Raw genomic sequence first — 19,479 nt, 5'->3', positions numbered from 1 at the left:
GTAAATTTGATGTTTTTGTGTTTTTTGTAACTCAGGAATGAAAGGTGGACTGGTTTAATTACAGGGCCTTTGTTGAATACTTTTAAAGTGTAAACTTTAATGTGTCAACAAAATGTCACTTTTCAAGAAACATAAAGCAGATCAAGTTTTTTTAAATAAAAAACTTGGTAAGGTACATAATTAAGTTGTCAACTGTACGTATACTGTCCTGTAGTAACCTAGAGCTCTGTCTACAGATGCCCTTGGAATTGAAAGTGACTTCCATTGAGGAAAGCGTAGGTGGATACATGTTTATATTCAGCCCAGGTTGTTTTACAATTACATAAACAAAGAACTACAACTGTATTTAATGAATAAATAGAAATCCAGTTTCCTATCTCTGCCCATTTCCTTTGTGATACTGTATCACTTTACAATTTATTCTCCTTTGTGGGTGAAAATGTAACACAAGGCCTATAGTTTGACATTAGATTTGTAATTTGTGCTTAATTTTTCTCAAAACTTTATCTACATGTACTAGTTAGTCTGGATGTTTTTCTTAGAATTGTCCGCATCTTAATTTAGCCTGCAGCCACAGAAGTTTAATTTGACACTTAAAGGAAACTCCATGAAATCAGGGCAGCTGATGGTACAGGGCCTGTAGTTAGCGGGCTATGTGGCCAACTCATACCCTTTTCTAACTGCACTCTATCGGAGTCACACCGATGAAAATACCGATTGAATTTTCCTGATGTAAACAAAGGTGAAACCGCAGTTTTCCCCCTGTCGTTTTCTAACTGCCGGTGAAATTCACTCGCTGTGGCGAGCCCTTGCCGGAAGTGAAGAATTATTGCATAATTATTAAGCCCGCGCTCCATCTAGCTAGCATGCAGCATGTTCAACCATAAGTCAACAAACACAGCTGGTTACGATAAAGCGCGCGTATACTGCGACCTTTTACTATTTTAATCGCCTTTTTCTCCCGAACGTTTTCTAACTGCACGTTTCATCGGTGTCACACCGATAGAATGAGAATTTCTCCTGCTCTTGAGCAGGAGAATTTAATCGCCTATTTCTCTTCTTTTCATCGGCTATTTAATCGCCTTTTTCTCCTCTGTTGCTTTCTAAATGCCACTTTCATCGGATGCGTCCGGATGCATCCGATGAAAATCGGTGCAGTTAGAAAAGGGTATCAGACTGATGAAGACCTGCCTAATGGATGACTAGGGTTTGTACAGGTCTGCCAACTAATCCCAATCTGTCTTTTAATGTAGATAAGCTTTTTGAACTGATTGTCTGAATTTTGTCCTAAATTGCTAGGCAACTACATTTAAACATGACTAAAAACCTGAATGGGAAAAGCCGTCTCATGCAGGATAGTCACTTTCACAACACTGATAAATTTGTAAGAACAGATCTCATGACCAATATAATTCATTATTTACAAGTAATCATCTTTTATTAAAATAGACAGGATTTTGCACTGGAAATTTAATGCAATTATATAATCACAGACAATATCAATCTAATTTCCTGCTGTTAATGCAGTAAAGCAATTATCCTGCATCTTTGTGAAAAATAGTTCGTAAAGTGGTAGTAAGAAATAACTGGATACCAATGATGAGACCATGCAGTTCCATGTGCATGGACAATTAGGTAGTGTCGAATCAACTGCAATGTATTTTTATATAATACACAGCAGTGAGGGCATTACTATGAAATACCTACACAAGGTACCTTTAGAACAGTCTAACATGCCCAAGGCGATGACCGAGGGTGTTTGGACTGTTGAAGGTACCGAGTGTGTAATTTTACTAATGCCCGAACAAAATGATGTGTATTATTTGTTTTATTTGTTTTATAAAACAATGTTTTATAACATGATTTTACTAATGACTGGTCATTAGCAAAATTATGTGTTACAGGTAGGCAAAATAAATGCCTGGTCAGGTGTACACTTTCAACCAATTATTAGATTAGGATCCGCTTCATTATCTTATAATGTATACCATTAGGTTTTCCTGTTGCTAAATACAGGACAGTGTACGAAATGGGGAAGTTTAGCACCATTTAATGAAGGATGCAGTTTTATGGATATTAGATCTGACAATACGAACAATAGTTTGACAAACTTGTTAGTTTAAGGCTGGATGCAGGTAGAACAACAAATGATGAGTTCATGCTGTTGTTTGTGCTGTTTATTCAACGGACGATGGCTTCGTACAATAGATGCATACAGCCTCAACTGGAGTGCGAATAGATTGTATAATGAATTCATTCGCATGCATCATTTGTATTTGAGTGGATTAGATTGACATTTTCTCAATGGTTTGATATTGTAGACTATAAGCTCTGACACTAATAGTTATTAGAATAGAAAAATAAATACTTCTTGAATTGATGTTCAAAATCTAGGTGTTTTTGATCTATCCATCAGTTGATGAGATTTAAATGTATCTTTACCGACACAAAGTATTGATAACTAATGTACCTACTTTAACAAATAGACATTTATATAATACATTTGTATTATAATTATTATTTCATTTCATCGTCATCATGATGGTCATCTTCATCATCATTAATACTTATCAAATTAAAAAAATTGGTCATACCAATCACTACAGAAATTGCAATATAATGTAATACATGACTGATGATGCAACAAGTAATTAAAAAAAAAGTAACAGTTGTAATAAATTTTGTTACAATATTCTGACTTTTTTTTTTAAAGGAAATATATTTGACGGAATTAGGTTGGGTATTTGTTGTTCAGCATTCAGCTTGACAGAAATTCATCATCGCTAATATATAAAGAAAACTGACAAAAAGATAGTATTTCTTACTTCCTCTTCCGTTACTTGAAACTTAGTTTCATTTGATCATGATTGATACTGAGTATATACGAAAATGACAAGAAGAAATTAGTACAGTAAAACCTGGTATTGTGGCTAGCTGTTTATACAGGTCACATATCTATCTTGAAATGAGTGATGTAGATCTTGACTAGAATGTCTCTTGTATACAGTGGTCATTTTCCTTTTCCCTTATTAGGTGACCTTTATAGACAGGTTTGACTTGTTAGGTTTAAAATTCTCTTCCTCCATATGTCAATTTGATATTTCACCTGTTTTGAACAGTTGTGTACCAGTTTCATCACCCCAAGATAAAATGTAATGTCCTAATTTCCAACCTGCAGTACTCTCTTCCATGCCATGCCCCCACCCTGATACCGTACCGAATATGCGCTCAGAACTAGCTTTCATTTCTAATTTTTGCATCAGTCTTGAATCGTATACCAGTGTAAAACTGGGAAATTCTGTAGATTTGTTAAAGGTAAAGACCGGTAGTGGTAAAATTGCAGTTCAAGGGTTTTGGGTGCATAATATCCATTCAATATTGTTTAAATATTGCCTTCAGAGGTTTAGATGGCAATACTTCAACCTAAATTTGCAATAAAGCAGAAATATATGCCCAAATGTTTAATGTTGAAGTGCATTCGCAATATTTATCCAGGCTGGATTGATATGATAATTCACCAAATACATATCAATTAGCAGGTGGTTTCCCGGCAAAATTTATATCATCATGTAATAGTCAAAACATATTCTTTCACATGATTGGTAATAAGAGCTAATTCCCTTTCATTTTTTGAGAGGGGAAGGAGCGTTTCCAAAACTGGTCTATACCTTTAAAAGAGAGCAACAGTTTTTTTGCTACATTAGGGAAAGATGAAGCAAAGCGTGAATGTCACTAGAGTTGTATATATATATAGCCAACTATGTCATGCCTTCCTGAAACTCACTCAAGCATACACGGTTCCAAAGATCAACCTGATTCATTCTGCTTGTGAATTAGGATTTTATTGCGAACTTGACTAGTTTCATTCCTCTGCTGAGCTTCATATGGAAAGGACAGTCTGTGTTCTGTAGCTCGATCTGTACGATGTAACTTTGGATATAAGGCAATGTGTATTATTGCATGGACCTACTTGCTTTTTTAAGTGGAACATTCGGGAGCAGATATTGATTTTCACACAGCAAAATAGTATCTTCAGCTTTTAATATTGGGCTCGTTTTGTGAGCAAAGAAATATTCATAAGCGAAAGAGAGGTTAGGTGCTTCATGCCAGACAACAAATATTAAAAGAGACAGTTGAGCTCTGCATTACCATATCAGAGTAAAGTTCATCGATGGAATTGTATTTGATTGAAAGATGGGGAATACTTCTAAACTAGCAACATCAACTTGAACGGTGATAAATGACGACTGAATTAATTGCACTATTTTGTGATAGTCTTCTAGTCCAGAACAACCAACATGACTAATACTTTTTGTTGTCAATTGCGAGTACTGACTTAGGGATAACAAACTAATTATTGTCTGAAGAGTACTTACATGTACAATATATTTACTTTTGCTAGCTTGGAATTTGTCTAATTAATATCAATTTTATGGATGAAAGTACTTGATGCCAGTCAATCTTGTTAATCTTATTAATCTTGATGTGTTAATATACATTGTATTACACATGAAGAGGAGATGAAGGAGTTTTGTCACATGGTCCATTCTCAGTTCTAAATACTGGCGTGTATCATCTTGTTTGTGGCATGTATTCAGTGATCAGACAGTATCATACTCTTACTGATTTCTTTGGGAAAAGTGGTGCGTCATACTAGACTGTATGTAAGTGAACAGATACTTATTTTCAGCACACATCGCAGACACCAGAAAACATCTCGCACTTCAAATAAAATTACAAATCGGTCCGAGGGATATTTCATTATGGCTACTGCTTCTTCTTCTGCTGGAGAGAGTGAGACAGAACCTGCAAACCAAACTCCGGATAGCACTGGTAAGGCAACAATTCATCTTGATTTTACATTAGTATTATAGGGTCAGGATTAAAGGCAGAAATCAGCAATCTCAAAGTCTTCTATAGCTCCATTTACACTTCAAGCAAAAATCATTGATTTCTCTCACATTCAGGTGTTTTGTCAGGAGTTGCGAGGCAACTACCGGTAATCATGACAGAGGAGTTAAACCGTGAAACCCAAATCTGGAGAATGACTTTTGAAAAGCTGGCAGAAATTACACAGAATTTTTGTCGCGTGACTGTCCTCGCTTTCAGGCCATCGCATGCTGAGCAGCAACAATTCTCGCATGCGCACTATTAACTTTATACTGAAAACAAGGATGAGCGAACACTGACAAGTGACAGTGTTTTATGGGGTTTTCCAGTAGTGTGAATAGCAGTCCAAAAACCTGATGGTTTTTCAAAATATGGGGCTGTGTAAATGAGCATAATGTATAAATCTATTCCACATTTTCAGAGAAATCATGTTATTCGCCACTTTCCAAGGTGTTCTTTGCAAGAGTTGTAAGATCTGAGAATTATGAATTATGATACCAATCAAACTCTTACACTAATTTATCAAATTTGTAAGTTTTTCTTCATAATTTAAAAAACACAAAACAAAAGCAATATTAGTTGGTCCCTCATCCTCTGTTCAATTGTACTCTTTTCACACTGGTTTTGCTTAACCCCGTACTTTGCTTAGCCCCGTACTATCCTTAACCCCGGACTATTTGTTTTGCTTTTCACACACGATGTCTTTAGTCCCGTACTAGCGCCTATTCCGGAATAAGAAAATTCCCGCTGTTCTCACTGCATTTCGTTAACCCCGGATATCGTGAATGTTATGATTGGACTTACTTCGCATCTGGCCAGCTGCAATACGCTCCGTTGCGTAGTACCAGACTATTTTTCGTTTCTGTTCTCATTCATTTGCTTAGCACCGCAATTGCGGGATTAGCAGGAGTTAGCACCACAATTGCGGAGTTAGCCCTGCTATTTTGCAGGGTTAGTTAACTATAGGTGGGGTTAGCCAACTTTAGCCCACTTTGGTAAAAACCAGTCTGAACAGAAAGTGGAATAGGCTGAACCCGTACTACAGGTGGGGCTAAGACCCCCCTTAACCCCACCTATAGTACAGGGTTAAGCAAAATATTGCCAGTGTGAAAACAGTATTGGAGTTCAAGAAAAAAAATCATAAGAGTCAGAATTAAAAAGTGTACTAAAAGGTAAAAAATATTTTACTCAGATTACTAAGAATTGAAACTGTAGAATGAAATTTGACCTTTTGAGTTCACACCTGTAGCAATATTTGCAACCAAGTTGTCAGGAAATCAGTAACCATGTGTGGGCAATATCATAATAAATATAGGAAATGTAGAACAATAAACATGATACAACAGGTCACAAGGGAAATGTGGTTCATTAATTAGCTAAAGGTAGTAAAGCTAAACCACAGGATTGTATTTCTGTGGTATGGATTCAGGTCAATTGTTAGACCATTTTTGTAGGTTATAGGTGGTGTGTCAGACCAAGTTTGCTGTCAAAATAGGATTTTCCAACTCGATGACAAGAAAAAGAGCAAAAGTCTCTAGATTTACAAAAATGCACAGGTAATTGGATTGAATAGAGGATGTATGAAATCTTGAAAAGGGGGCTGTAGAAAAGGCAATATTTTTTTCATTTGCTGCGATGGAGTTTCAAATAATACAAATTTGCCAATTATGAATATTCTTCATTTTTTTTTCATCACAAATTCTGACTGGGGGATGTCAGAAACCCTCCTGTATCCTTGTGACACTCTGGATGCATTTTGTATCCAAAATTAGAAAATAAGGAATAGTTCTTTTTTATTAAATTCTAATTTATATAAACCTCTCTTCTTCCTGAAACTCTGAATCCCATTGTTGGTGGCTGTTGCAGCTGAGTGGACAACCAGTGCAAGTATTCCTTTATTTCGTTGGTGGTTGTTGCAGCTGAGTGAACAACTAGTACAAGAATTTTCTTTTAGAAGGGCCCCATTAAATTAGGCCTACTTGGCTGGATTTGAATATTGTGCTATTTAGAATTTATATTTACATGAAAATGACTAAAAAAAACAGGAAAATAATTTACAGTGAGGTGTTACTTATGGGGATGTTGGTATAAACACACATCCAACTCCTGAATTATTTTTGGCCTTTTTCCTAGAGCCACATTTGGACTTTATACTGAAATATAAAAAAGGTCTGTTTTCATCAGCTTGAGTTTGCCAAATAACCAGCTATTTTTAGACTCAGGATATTAACCCGACTGATACTCTCATCACAAACTTTCTCGGAAGGGCGCAAATTAGCCCACTATTTCCCAAATAGCGGGATATTTTGGAAACAAAACCAAATATCCCGCTAATTGCAACTCAAGCTGATGAGGACAGGCCTAATGAGTCTAATTGTTTTAACATATTTGTGGCTTACACCTAGTAAAAAAGATTAATTGATTGATCTGTAATTGAAAACAGGTCAAAAATAAATTAGTCATTATTTAGACCTAATATTGATTCAAAAAGTAGAGAATATGGTAGGTTTCCCCCAAACAATTAAATGACTAATATTGATACATACATGTAATTAGAATATAATATGTATACAAGCCAATATTAATCCCCCATAATTTTTTTTGTTTTTCCCTTCATGTAGTGCCCGGGCAACCCACATTAGAAGGTCATTTATGTGGTTACAACTGTGACGGGAGTCTGTAAATTTGCACAAAAAAATTATGATTCATATTTAATAAAAGGTGAATGATCTCGGTGTTTCCAGGCTGCTGGAAAGTGGGGGTTGTTGTCAGTATGCTAAATGACAACATTCTGACTGTAGTAGTCTGCAGAAGATATAGAAAACTTAGTTTTGTTGTAAGTTTACTAAATACATGTACATGAATTTAAATGTTACTATTTTTCACATTCACTCATTTTACAAAACATTTTTTTGTTAAATTAGCAAGTGCAGGTAATCATAGGCAAATCGAATCTAGGCTAATTAACACTTACAGGCATTGTTTTATAAACAATGTTTCCAGTTTTACAAATCTGAGATGCATGGCCCCACGTGTTATCAGTGTCTGTGATATGGTGTAATATTGAAGCCCGGCCTAAAAAAATTGCGCTTCAAAATGATCATGAAGTGCTTCAAACAAGTAAAAATCTTTTAGTGACTAGGTTTACCATACTCATTTTCCTGAATAGACTGTAGTGTTATAAAAACCGTTAGGAAAACTGTTTTTGAAATTTTGAATTCAAATCATAAATATCTTGATAATCAGACAGGCGATCGGCTGATTCCTGACTGACCTAAAGGTTTATTATAATGATTGCAGGTTGAGCTAAATCCAGGATTTTTTTAATAATCTGAGGCAAAGATACCTAATTCCTTTGAGTAAGGGTCTACATGTATGATTTTATCACATTTGGCTATAAAACGTTTCCTTTGCATGCAAATGTATTCTGTCAATTAAAGAACCCACATGATACCACTTTTCAAAATGACCTTTGAGAAAGGAAAAATCTTCTGTTGTTCAATCTTGCATCTACAGACAAACTACAGGTGTAGAGTGTCTCATCTTCACTCAATTAATTAGCGCTTGACGCCGGGCTTTGACAAGGTAATTACAATCTAATTATCACAAGTACGGGAGGTGAGAAGATGCCTCTCTGGGCTGGCTTCTCACCTGCAGAAAAGAAGAGAATTGTTGAAAACACTAGCTGTGACGTAGGCGGAGTACTTGATCCAGGAAAGGAGAGCCCAATTGAAAAGTGCTCCGCAAATTAAGTCCAATTGAGTAAGCTTCCTTGTCAGTACGTTGGGCTGCTGTGTCTTTGGCAGAATAAAGGAAGACATCTATTAAAGCAACATCCATCGTCCACGCAGGCAGCTTCGGAGGAAATTGTTTTGTTTGTGAAGCCTACTTTTTACCGTGCTTTAGTTTGGAGTTGGGACCCAGTAATGGTGTATGCTGTATTCATGTGGTTTTCAAGCTGCAAGCACTGTCTTCTGGGCTTCGTATTTCTTTGGCTTGAGAATGAGTATTGAGGTACACAACAATTCATGAATATTGTGACGCTATTCTGCAGATTATCTTGTTTTATTGATATTTATAAAAGTTTTGCAGGAGTTTGAGAAGCAGTGTCATATGGATTACGGATTAAGAGTTTAAAAACTTTGCTGGTTTCAAAGGCCGAATGTATTCAGCATGTGAACTGAGTATCTGTGGCACTTAGCTTCAATTTTAAGAAAGGATTGTCAAATTGAGATCATCTTTATTTGAGCTTTGTTGGTAAGACCCTAATATTATAACTTACCGTAAATCTCTGTGTATAAGGCGCACCCCTTTTTGTTTTGTTGTTGTTGTTGTTTTGTTGCCGAAAACCCACGCGGGGAACGACCTTCATTTTACATCGAGGTGCAGTTGAAGTTGTGAACTTGTCACAAATAATAGTAACAACAGTCTAAGGCTTCATAATACCAAGTGTCCCACACCAGCCTCCTCACATCACCTAGCAGAAGCACTGTGTTCTATGCCAAACATCAATAGTCATGCATGATATGAATAGCATCCTCTAAATTTCTGACAATGGAGTACCTAGGATAGAACCTTGTGGTACACCATTTGTTATAGAAAAAAAAATTAAGGAATTATTATTATAAACTACATATTGAGATCTATTAGAAAGATTACTTTCAAACCAAGATGACAGACAAATTTGAGTGTTGTTGTAGTTTCTGAGTGGTGAGTCAACACACTGATTACTGAGCTAGGAGACATTGCCAGGCATAGCGCCATAAATCAAAACTAAAAAAAAAAAAAAAAAAATTCTGTACCTGTGTATAAGACGCACCCTCGACTTTCAATTTTTTTCGGCGGCAAAAAAGTGCGCCTTATACACGGAGATATATACGGTAACTTTCCTTTACTCCAACACATTTCTATAGATAATTCTACACAGCTTTATAATTGTCAGATCATAAATGCATTGTGTGTAGATATTGTAGTTTCAAAGTCCAGGTAAAGGTTGTTGGCATGCTGCCTGAATTGCATCATCGATATATTTTGAAAGAATCTAGAACATATATGTGATAATTCCAAAAATAGAAACATGACATACATGTACACTGTAAGGTGCTGGTGGAATGCAATTTTTACAATATGTTGACAATTAATGAAATTATTGATTTTAAATCAATTACTCTCAAGTATCAATCATTCAATAATTCATGTTTTTGGTACATGCAACTAATAGTGTCTGTTCCGTATTATTCATAAATATATTTTGAATTAGATATGAAAGATTGTCCCTGGTTATGGAAACAAGGAGAGTATTGCTGAATTTACACCCAGAATAAGATATTTCTTAAATAAGGAGCGTATCTGGAGGCACATCTGTGAAAATGGAGTACCGGTATACCATTTTCGAATCTTGCTCTTTACTGATAATAACATTACCTCCTCCAAAACTTGCTTGTTGATTATATTGCAATATATTTGTAGGTTGCAGGTTTCTCATAATGAAACTTGCCTGTTCATGATTCAGTTGCAAATTAATCATTAGGCCCGTTCACACATAACAATTAGTGCGATTTGGATCGCGAGGCAAAGATCTATTTTTTTTGCGACTGTTCTCACATGTCAATTTAGTGCGAATTGGATCGCGATGCAAAGATCAAATTTTTGTTGGCGACCATTCACACACGGAGAATTCTCACTCGACAACATGAATGTCCGAACTGTGCATGCGTGAATCTCGACGATGTATGCGTGTTTGGAATCCTGGGATTAAATTAATTGATTTATGATTCTCAATACCATTTACGCACACAGCGCCCGGCAAACTATCACAATTATTTTGAAAAATCGCAAGACTTATATAATACGAAATAAAAATGATGATGCGAATCGCGAAGATTAGTGATATTATTCTGTCCACACACGCAAAAAAAGAAGAAGATTTTTGGATCGCGCTGCAAAAATCAATTTTTAAGTCTCACTTTTTTCTTACAGTGTGAACGCCCCTATTATTAATCTAGAGCGTTTCCTGATATTGTTGATATTAATTATAATTGATATGTTTAAAATGGATTTGGCTCATTGGGTTTTAAGATCGGTTTCACATCTAAATGAAAAGTATCATAAACGCAATAAAAACATTAAAGTCTACCAATCACCTCAAAAAAGAATTTGAGTACGGTCTAATGGGTAAAATCAACCTAAAAAAACTTTATCTGGCATTTTATGGAAGAACGGATGAGGAGTTTCAAAAGAATAAAGATAACATAATATAATCAATAAGTTACTCTGCCGCCAAGTCTACTACAGTATGTCACAAAGAGCATGATAGTACTGCCATATGAAACCATTGTCCCCCTTCATTTGTTCTTTGTTCATTTTTACTTGTACAGTGAAACCTGTATAAAAAGAATGCTCAAGGGAAACAAGAAAATTAGTCTTTATAAGCAGGTGGTCTTTAAATGTACAAATTCCTTTAGTACATGTTTCAATGAGAAACCATTGTCAAGGGCAACAAATACTGTGGTCTTCATAGACAAGTGGTCCTTCTATACAGGTAGTTGCTATAAAAGCAAGTTTGACTGTACATGAATATTCTTCCATTCGATCAATCATCAAGTCTTCTTTCTTATTTCAAGCAGGAAGACAATTTCAAATTGCTATCATTTTGGGCATAGGGTGAAGGCATTGTATGTAACCCCAAGCTGGTATTTGAATTGTATGTAAAGTTTTCAGTTTAGAGTGATGGTCATTCTCCAAAAGACAATCAGAACATACTGATTGAAAGTGAAACGACAAGAATTGTAGAGCTCCTAGCAAAACTCTCCAGCCCTTTCAATGATTGTGTTCTTTTGAAAGAACTTCTTGGTATAACCCTTAAAATATTTTGTCTGCAATTCAGTTTCTTTACCAGGAAAAAGAATTGCTGATGCATCACTCGTAAAAGAGGATGATTATTTATAGATTTGAATGTCGTACGGCACGCAGCGTCCCGTTTGTCACGCAGCACATTAATTACATTAAAAATTAATTAATGAATTGGTCAGAACTAAAACTTTCCACAAATGAACTAGCCCATTGCAGACTCACACCAAAAGATAGCCATATAAATAATTTCATCTGTTGTTATTTCTTGTTTAAAGTCTATGAATGTCCCGTACATCACAATCCAAATAGCTTGAACCTGCCGATCTATGATCATCATCTTAAGAATTAGAAGTAGCTGAAATTAAAGACTTTGAATGGGCTTTTTATCGTTCAACACCATAGATATATCACTAACAGGGCCAACTGACATATAGCTTTCCTGATTTAATGATATTATGAAATACGTTTCAAAGTATATGGAAATCTACATTTGAAATAAGTATTAGAGACAAGAATACAAAACAGTAGTTCTAAAATATAGGGAAGAAATTATAAAACATTCAGATAATGTTGAGAAATTGAAAATGATAAACTTTAATTTTACAGTGTCTTAATTGTTAACCATCTATACATGAGCTCTAATAAAGCAGTTCCAAGATTGGAACCTTAGTTTGTATTTATGAGAGATTATTGATTTGTACATTCATGAGCAGTACCCCTGAAGAATCATATCACACCTGACAACAATAGGGATTCAGCATTTTGTCTCTCTTCCTCTTCTATCAATTAAGTCTTGAAATAGTGGATTCCATCATTGTATTTCATTTTAGCTAGTCTGAATTGTATTACATAAAGATTTCTACATTATTGTGACCCTAGTCTTATCATGGACGACCTACTGCACTAGCCTGTAAATTACCTTTTGTTGAAAACACGTTCATGCTCCGAAAATGTTTTCACATCTCTTTCTCTCATGTCTGTCGCCCTCTCGTCCCTCTTAAAAGATATATATCTTTAGATTCCCTCTTTCTCCTACATGTATCTCTACCTCTTCCTGACTTTGCTCTCCCTTGTAAATAAAAATATTGTTATAACATACAAATACAACTTACATCAACTTCACCAAACATCATTAAAATAAATTTAACATAACCTTCAAATTTAGTAGGCAAGCTGGCTATTCAATGTCGCCCATCTTTGCTCTGACAGAGATCTCAAGGTAGTAGACAGCAAGAAACTGTGTGAATAATCACTTGGCTTGGGAAAGTCCTCTGGGGGGTGTTTCACAAAGATCCTAAGTAGAACTTAACTCTAAGTTGGACTTAAAAATTATGGACAGCCATTGGAGTCTTAAAATGAAATATATTCAAAAGCAGAAATTCAAGTATTTTAGACTTTTTATAAATTCCACATCAAGAACATAGAATCTCCCATGATAATAGAAAATATGAATGATTTGAATCAACATTTTATGTCTTTTAAAATAACTTTTACAAAATGTTTTCAAGGATGCTAATGGCTTTCCATAATTTTTAAGTCCAACTTAGAGATAAGTTCAACTTAGGATCTTTGTGAAACACTCCCCTGGAGTGGATAGTAAGCTTGGGTAACTAAATGTTAAGGTTGGTAGAAGCTTAATCTACATGTGATGATTACCCCAACCAATGAAAGTTTGCTGTAGTATAAAGGTAACATGTGGGTAAACTAATCCACCAACTCCACCAACTCGTCTCCTTCTCTCTTCCTCCCTTCAGACATAGACCAACCCTCAGACTTAGACCAACCCTCTGAAGAAAGCAGTGGCATGGAGCGCAAGAATACAGCTCTGGGTCCAGGCAAGTTAAAGGTAATACAAAACTTTTGGTATGGCGTCATGAATTTGGTTCAAATAATATTGGAAGCATATGCAATTTTACAATATTCATAGTGTTGTTGCGGTTTAAATCGTGTCTAAGGTGATGAAATTGTAAATAATAAACTCTTTATGTTGTATAGCTCCCTCCCAAGACTGATATTACATTAGCTTTAAAACAATGTTTCTAGACTGCAATCAACTAATTTCTTATTCCTGTTTGGAAATTATATATCAGAACTGCATATTCTGAGATTTTCATGGTCGCAGCTACCATGAAATGGCCTTAGGCGCTATTTGAAATTTACCTGGAGCACCCGTAATTGTTGTATTATTCAATTTCTCAAAAGCAGAAGTGTTTTAGGGGCTAATTTTTTAAGTGCTTATAATACATCCGCAGGGGCATCCAAATATATCAAAGCTTTAAAGAATTACTATCCATCCAATTTTTAAATTTCCCAAAACTTTGCATCACCTTTAAAGGAGCTTCTAGAGAGCAACTGGAGCAAACTGCTTGACCATCTGGAGGTGGACCGCATCATACCAAGGTTCCAGGATGCCCGTCACTTTGATATAACGGACAGGGAGAGAATCACAAATGCATCCAAGTACCCTACATCAGCAGACAGAGCTGGTAAGTCAGGCTCCAATAACTCTCTCAATACAGCTTAAAATATGTCTTGAGTTCTATTTTTCTGAACACAAACAAAAATTGTAGAGACAGTATAGAGTGCCACTAGTAGGGGAACCCTACCTTAAGCCTCGGTCACAAATGCCATTACGAACGCCGTATGAACGATTTTAATTTCAGACAATGGAAATTCGGAAAGACAATGGAAAAACGGAGATTCGTACAAAATTATCGTTCGTAAGAACCTTTGTGACCGTAGCATAAATTGCAAACAACTCTAAAAGGAAGCAGAAAATCAGAGAGTCAGACTGATGAACGTTTGAAGGCAGTCAGACAAAAAATTAGAAACTTATGAATTTGTGAAAGTTGTAATCACTATACGTATGGGAACTTCAAATTGGCTGAATCGGTAATGTCACTCTGACGTAGTGGCGGACAACTTACCCACTTGTCCCAACACACAAAATAGATATCAATAGGAAATCACTGTTTGTGATGTTAGGAACCAGAGCAAAAGAACAGTGATTTCCTATTTAAATTAATTCATGAACCAGAGCAAAATAACAGTGAAATTCCTATACTAATTGAAATCTATTTATATAGATGGGCATATATTAGCCAATACTCAACATATTCAATTGGTTTTCAACTTTTGGACATTAGTTATGATGCTCTTTAGGAAAATGAAGTTCAAATGTTGAGACTCTAAAAATAGTTTTTTTGATGATGTCAAACTTGACCACTCTATAGTATACAAATGATGCACAGGTTTGAGTGCGTCGGTAGGGATTGTGTGCACAAGGTACCTTTGAATGGTTTGAACCCATGAGGCGCAGCCGAGTGGGATTTAGACCGAATTCAAAGGAACCGCGTGCACACAATTCCACCGACCCATGAATTAAACCTGTGCATAATCTGTTGTATAACATGGGGCCCCAAAAATTGTCAAAAATATATATATATTTTTTTTTTACAGGTTTACCGGATGCATGGCAAAATCATGCATCCGGTAATGATTTTTAACTTATCATGAAGTTTAAAAAAAAAAAAAAAATTGTCAGTGCACATTAAACTATAAACAAAAATTTAAAAAAATTATAGATTTTTTTTTTTTGTAAACAGATTATAGTTATCAAAAAACATGAAAACCAAATATCACCAATTTTTTTTTATAAAACCCCCCCCCCCCCAAAAAAAAATAATTACATGGTAATTGACCAATCAGATTGCAGGGATTCTTCTACCCATCTTATAATACTCCCAATGTCGAAGACATGGATACTGTGGTATTTTGTAAAATAGTGTTTATTTTTTATTATGTGACACACTTTTAACCAAAAAAAACCCTGGTAAATTTGTTTTCCCTTATATGACCATGATCTGAACAATAAATTGAAAGCTTCTATACATGCCTACTATCCAACTCAATAGCCTCAATTCACTATTCTATAGAAACACACATGTCTATGTTTGCTTTCAAGCTGTGTTATATAGAGCTAAGGCATAAAGGGGTTTTCCCTATTTTAGTACCTGGAGTAACTGGGAGGTAGTCTAAATGTCAGACAGATAAATTAACAAGATGTTCATGCCAGTTAGATCAAATGATTCACAACTGAATGAGTGAGATAGGATTGTTTTACCATGATAAAATACAAGTTAAACGTTGCATTGTGATCTTCTTGCTCAAAAGCATTTGTTAAAGCCAGAATCGTGTTCCTGCTCTCACTCTCAGCTCAAATTATTCAATTTGTTCTTGTCTTTGATACATGTACATCAGTACATGCGAAAGACTCCAAACAAAATGTTTTATTATTTGTGCTTTTGGCTTGCTCATTTGAGAGAAACCTACACGTATTGTGTTATTTCATTTGAGCAAACAAGTGTGTAATTAAGACGTCATGATATATTTTAGTATTCTTTATTAATATTATTTGTGTACACATTACATTTCTATGTATCAAGGGAGCCTTAATGGTGTATCATAAAACAGGACTGGTAACATCCATTCAGGATTCATCCTAATCAAAAAGTCAACAGAAAAAAACGGGGTTTTAGTGAGTCATTATTTACAACCGGTGTAATGATCAAAATAGTTATGAGCACTACTCTTTCTAAAGCAGTTTTGTGATGTGCCTGTATTTTTAATGGAAGTAGGCAGAACTATCTATATGACCTTTACCTTTTTGAATGAAACTCTATAGACTATTCTTTTTGTTCCCATTTCTTTACACTGTTTGCATAGAATAATATTACTTAGCAAACACTCCTCGCCAATTCAGTCAAGGTTTTTATTTCCTCTTATTTATTTATTTCTTCCTTTTTTATGGAGGGGGGGGGGGGGGGTAATGGATATCTCTTCCAGGCCCCCCCCCCCCCCCCATTGCACAAAACTTACCACTGATGGTAACTTTGCCTTCAATGGCAACTACCATGGTTTATAGGGCTCAACAGCCAATCAAAATCAAGGTTTCCATGGTACACATTTGGTTGATTTCACAGGAGTTTTATTTTGAATAAAAATTTGTATGCATGAACTGTAACACTGAATGTTATATGAATAGTTAGCCGTCGTACATCTTGACAGTATGACATATGTTCCTTTTTTGGAACAGGACAAAATAAATAAAGAAGCAAACAAACCTGCTGTAGGCTTCAATAAAAGATGTCTTTAAGAAATTAGGAGAAACTTACTAGCTGAAGAATGATCACAGACAGATAAAAATAATTCAATTTTCAATTTCATTTATTTCCACAGATTCATAAAATACAGTATAAATTACAATCAAGTATAAAAGCATTACAACAAAAGATGAACCTGCAGAGGGGGTTATCAAAAACCACAGAGGTTTATCGGGGATCATCCCCTGCTTAAAATTACAATATCAAAATACAATAGTTTTTTTTTTTTAAATTAAACAATAACACATACAAAAACATATATAGATATTACATGCAAATCTATGTGTGGGGTGAGTAGTAGTGGGTTGGTGGTACCAAGAAATACGATGTAAGCTACAAGCTGAATGAAGTACATGTAGTCCTGATTCTCACATATAACATGTCATCTCAAACATGTGTGTACAAGTTCTTCTTCTTCAGTTGCAGGTGTATTGTCCGTACTGTTGCTTTTGAATAATTTGTGGTTTTCCGTATTTGCTTGTCTAAATGACCGATCTATACCGCTTGTTCATCAAACTTTAAGTCCACTTCTCACACAATGCGATTTCATGACCAGATTTCAAGATTACGGTAGGCCTATTCTGTAGAGAAAAATCTGTCCTTAAAGATATATTCTTTGAATATAACCCTGTAGGAATGACTGATAGAAAAAAGTCTAATATTTTCCCTAAATTTTCTATGAAGATAAAAGCACCTCTCTATTATATTTTGCTTCCGCTCAGACGGTCAAACTACTGATATTATTTTTCTATGATGATGAAAGCAGTGGCCTTTAGAGGCTTTCTTGGCAATGCTGACAATAGGCCTGTCTTCATCAGCTCGAGATGCCAACTATCCCGCTACCGGTATTTGAACTATCTCGATCGCGAATTATCTAGTTAATTTGCGTCTTCATCAGCCTGAAGTTGCAACTAGCGGGATTTGGTTGAGATAATCATCCCAAGACATCTCGGGCTAGTTTGCAAAATATCCCACTATTTGTCCGGTGCGTTTTAACCAGCCTGAAGACAATGCACGACCGCTGAGCAAAATATCTTGAGCTCCAGTTTCAAGTTTTGACGCCAACTCTCGAGCTGATGAAGTCAGGCCTATTATCTCCCTTCTGATGCAGGTATTCTCCTGGACACGGTGTTACGAAGAGGTCCTAAGGCCATAGAGCTCCTCTTCAATCAAGTGGAAGAGCATTATCCAGACCTGTACAAGGAAATAACCGGTAGAGAACCAAAAATCACCAGAAGAAGAATGCAGACATATTTAAATCGTAAGTACATGTAGAGTAGTCTGTAGAACAATATCAATTTAATATGTAGATAACAAATATGATGTCACCCAATGTTTGTTTTTCATTAACCCAGCGCTTTGGACGTCTATGTTCTTTTTTGTTATTTCAAGGCGTAACGTATTTTGGTGTTTTCTAGGCAAGTTAAAGTTAAATTGAGCAAGGTTTGCGGTTTACACCATGTATTCTTTCGAGAGGTTTGGATGGCCCTGAAAAGGTCCCACTCATGCTCTATCTCAACGTTTTGATAGGTTGTACCTATAGTTTCCAGGATTTTGTGCATCCTTCCTGAAGACGATAGGTACAACCCATCAAGACGTTGTCAAGACGGAGCATGAGTGGGACTTTTTCAGGGCCAACCAATTACCCTTGATCAAAAGAATATGTAGTGTAACCGTGGTGTAATCTATCATCACTATGTAAGCCTTCAAAGATTACAAGTTGATAAAGGTAATTAATGTTATTGGCAAAAGTCAAGTGGGTCAAGAACACATTTTATATTTTCTAGGATTTGGATACACTCTGTAAGATAGAACGTAATCCATAATAGTTCCATTCTAGAATTCCTGCATTCACTGAGAAATCACATGTGCAGAGTTTAATTTTGTAATTCGTGGATGGGTCATGTGTTGAGAAGTGAAGATGATGAACCTGTCAAAAGATCATGGGATCTGGAAGTGGATATTAAAGATAAGAGGGAAAGGAAGACCAGAGATTTCATGGAAAGATATGGTGAAGAAAGAAAGTAGTCAGGTTGTTCCAAATGAAGAGGATACTCGAGACAAGAAGAAGTGGAGGGAGGGAGTATCATCGTGGCATGAAAGTCAGTAACCCCTTGTACGGGGGAAAATGCTGAGTTTGCTGACATTAAAGGTAAAGACCAGTATTGGAAACGCCCCAATTTCAAAAAATGAAATGGAAGCTCTCATTACCAATCATGTGAAAGAATATGTTTTGACTAATACATGATGATAAAAAATTTGCCGGGAAACCGCCTACTAATTCATATATTTGGTAAATTTGTTTCTCTCATGGTCTGTGAGAGATATAGGGTAGTCACATATACATCTTTCTGTGTATAGTGCTTGTAACTTTACGAAGAATGGGCCAAATTTCTTATCATTTTGATGATTCCAGAACCTTGCAGATGCTAGATGCTAGATGCTAGATGATCAACCTTTTCTGATCGATTCCACAACGTTTCTTTCACAATGCAATCGCATGACCATAACTGGTCTTTACCTTTAATAAATAATGATGATGATGATGATGATGGCGATCAACTAAGTGGCACGC

At 35.7% G+C, this 19,479-nt stretch overlaps 1 protein-coding gene across 8 annotated transcripts in view; it reads left to right on the top strand.

Moving 5' to 3' along the window:
• Positions 1-19,479, top strand: part of LOC100894073 (caspase recruitment domain-containing protein 11) — a 53,235-nt gene that overhangs the window by 14,905 nt on the left and 18,851 nt on the right. The window contains exons 2-5 of one of the 8 annotated variants that reach the window (XM_030984025.1): positions 4,691-4,833; positions 13,497-13,588; positions 14,078-14,228; positions 18,016-18,165. In XM_030984025.1, the coding sequence (XP_030839885.1) occupies positions 4,764-4,833; positions 13,497-13,588; positions 14,078-14,228; positions 18,016-18,165 (463 nt within the window). In that variant the 5' untranslated portion in view covers positions 4,691-4,763. Of the gene's footprint in view, positions 1-3,864; positions 4,834-8,691; positions 9,148-13,496; positions 13,589-14,077; positions 14,229-18,015; positions 18,166-19,479 lie in introns of those variants that run through there. The other 7 variants (XM_030984026.1, XM_030984024.1, XM_011669372.2 and 4 more) reach the window with 7 other exon arrangements.

The sequence above is a fragment of the Strongylocentrotus purpuratus genome, unplaced genomic scaffold, assembly GCF_000002235.5.
Source record: "Strongylocentrotus purpuratus isolate Spur 01 unplaced genomic scaffold, Spur_5.0 spur5_scaffold_14, whole genome shotgun sequence".
NCBI lineage: Eukaryota > Metazoa > Echinodermata > Echinoidea > Camarodonta > Strongylocentrotidae > Strongylocentrotus > Strongylocentrotus purpuratus.
Note: the sequence above shows the minus strand (reverse complement) of the source record. Positions and strands in the feature narration are given on the sequence as shown.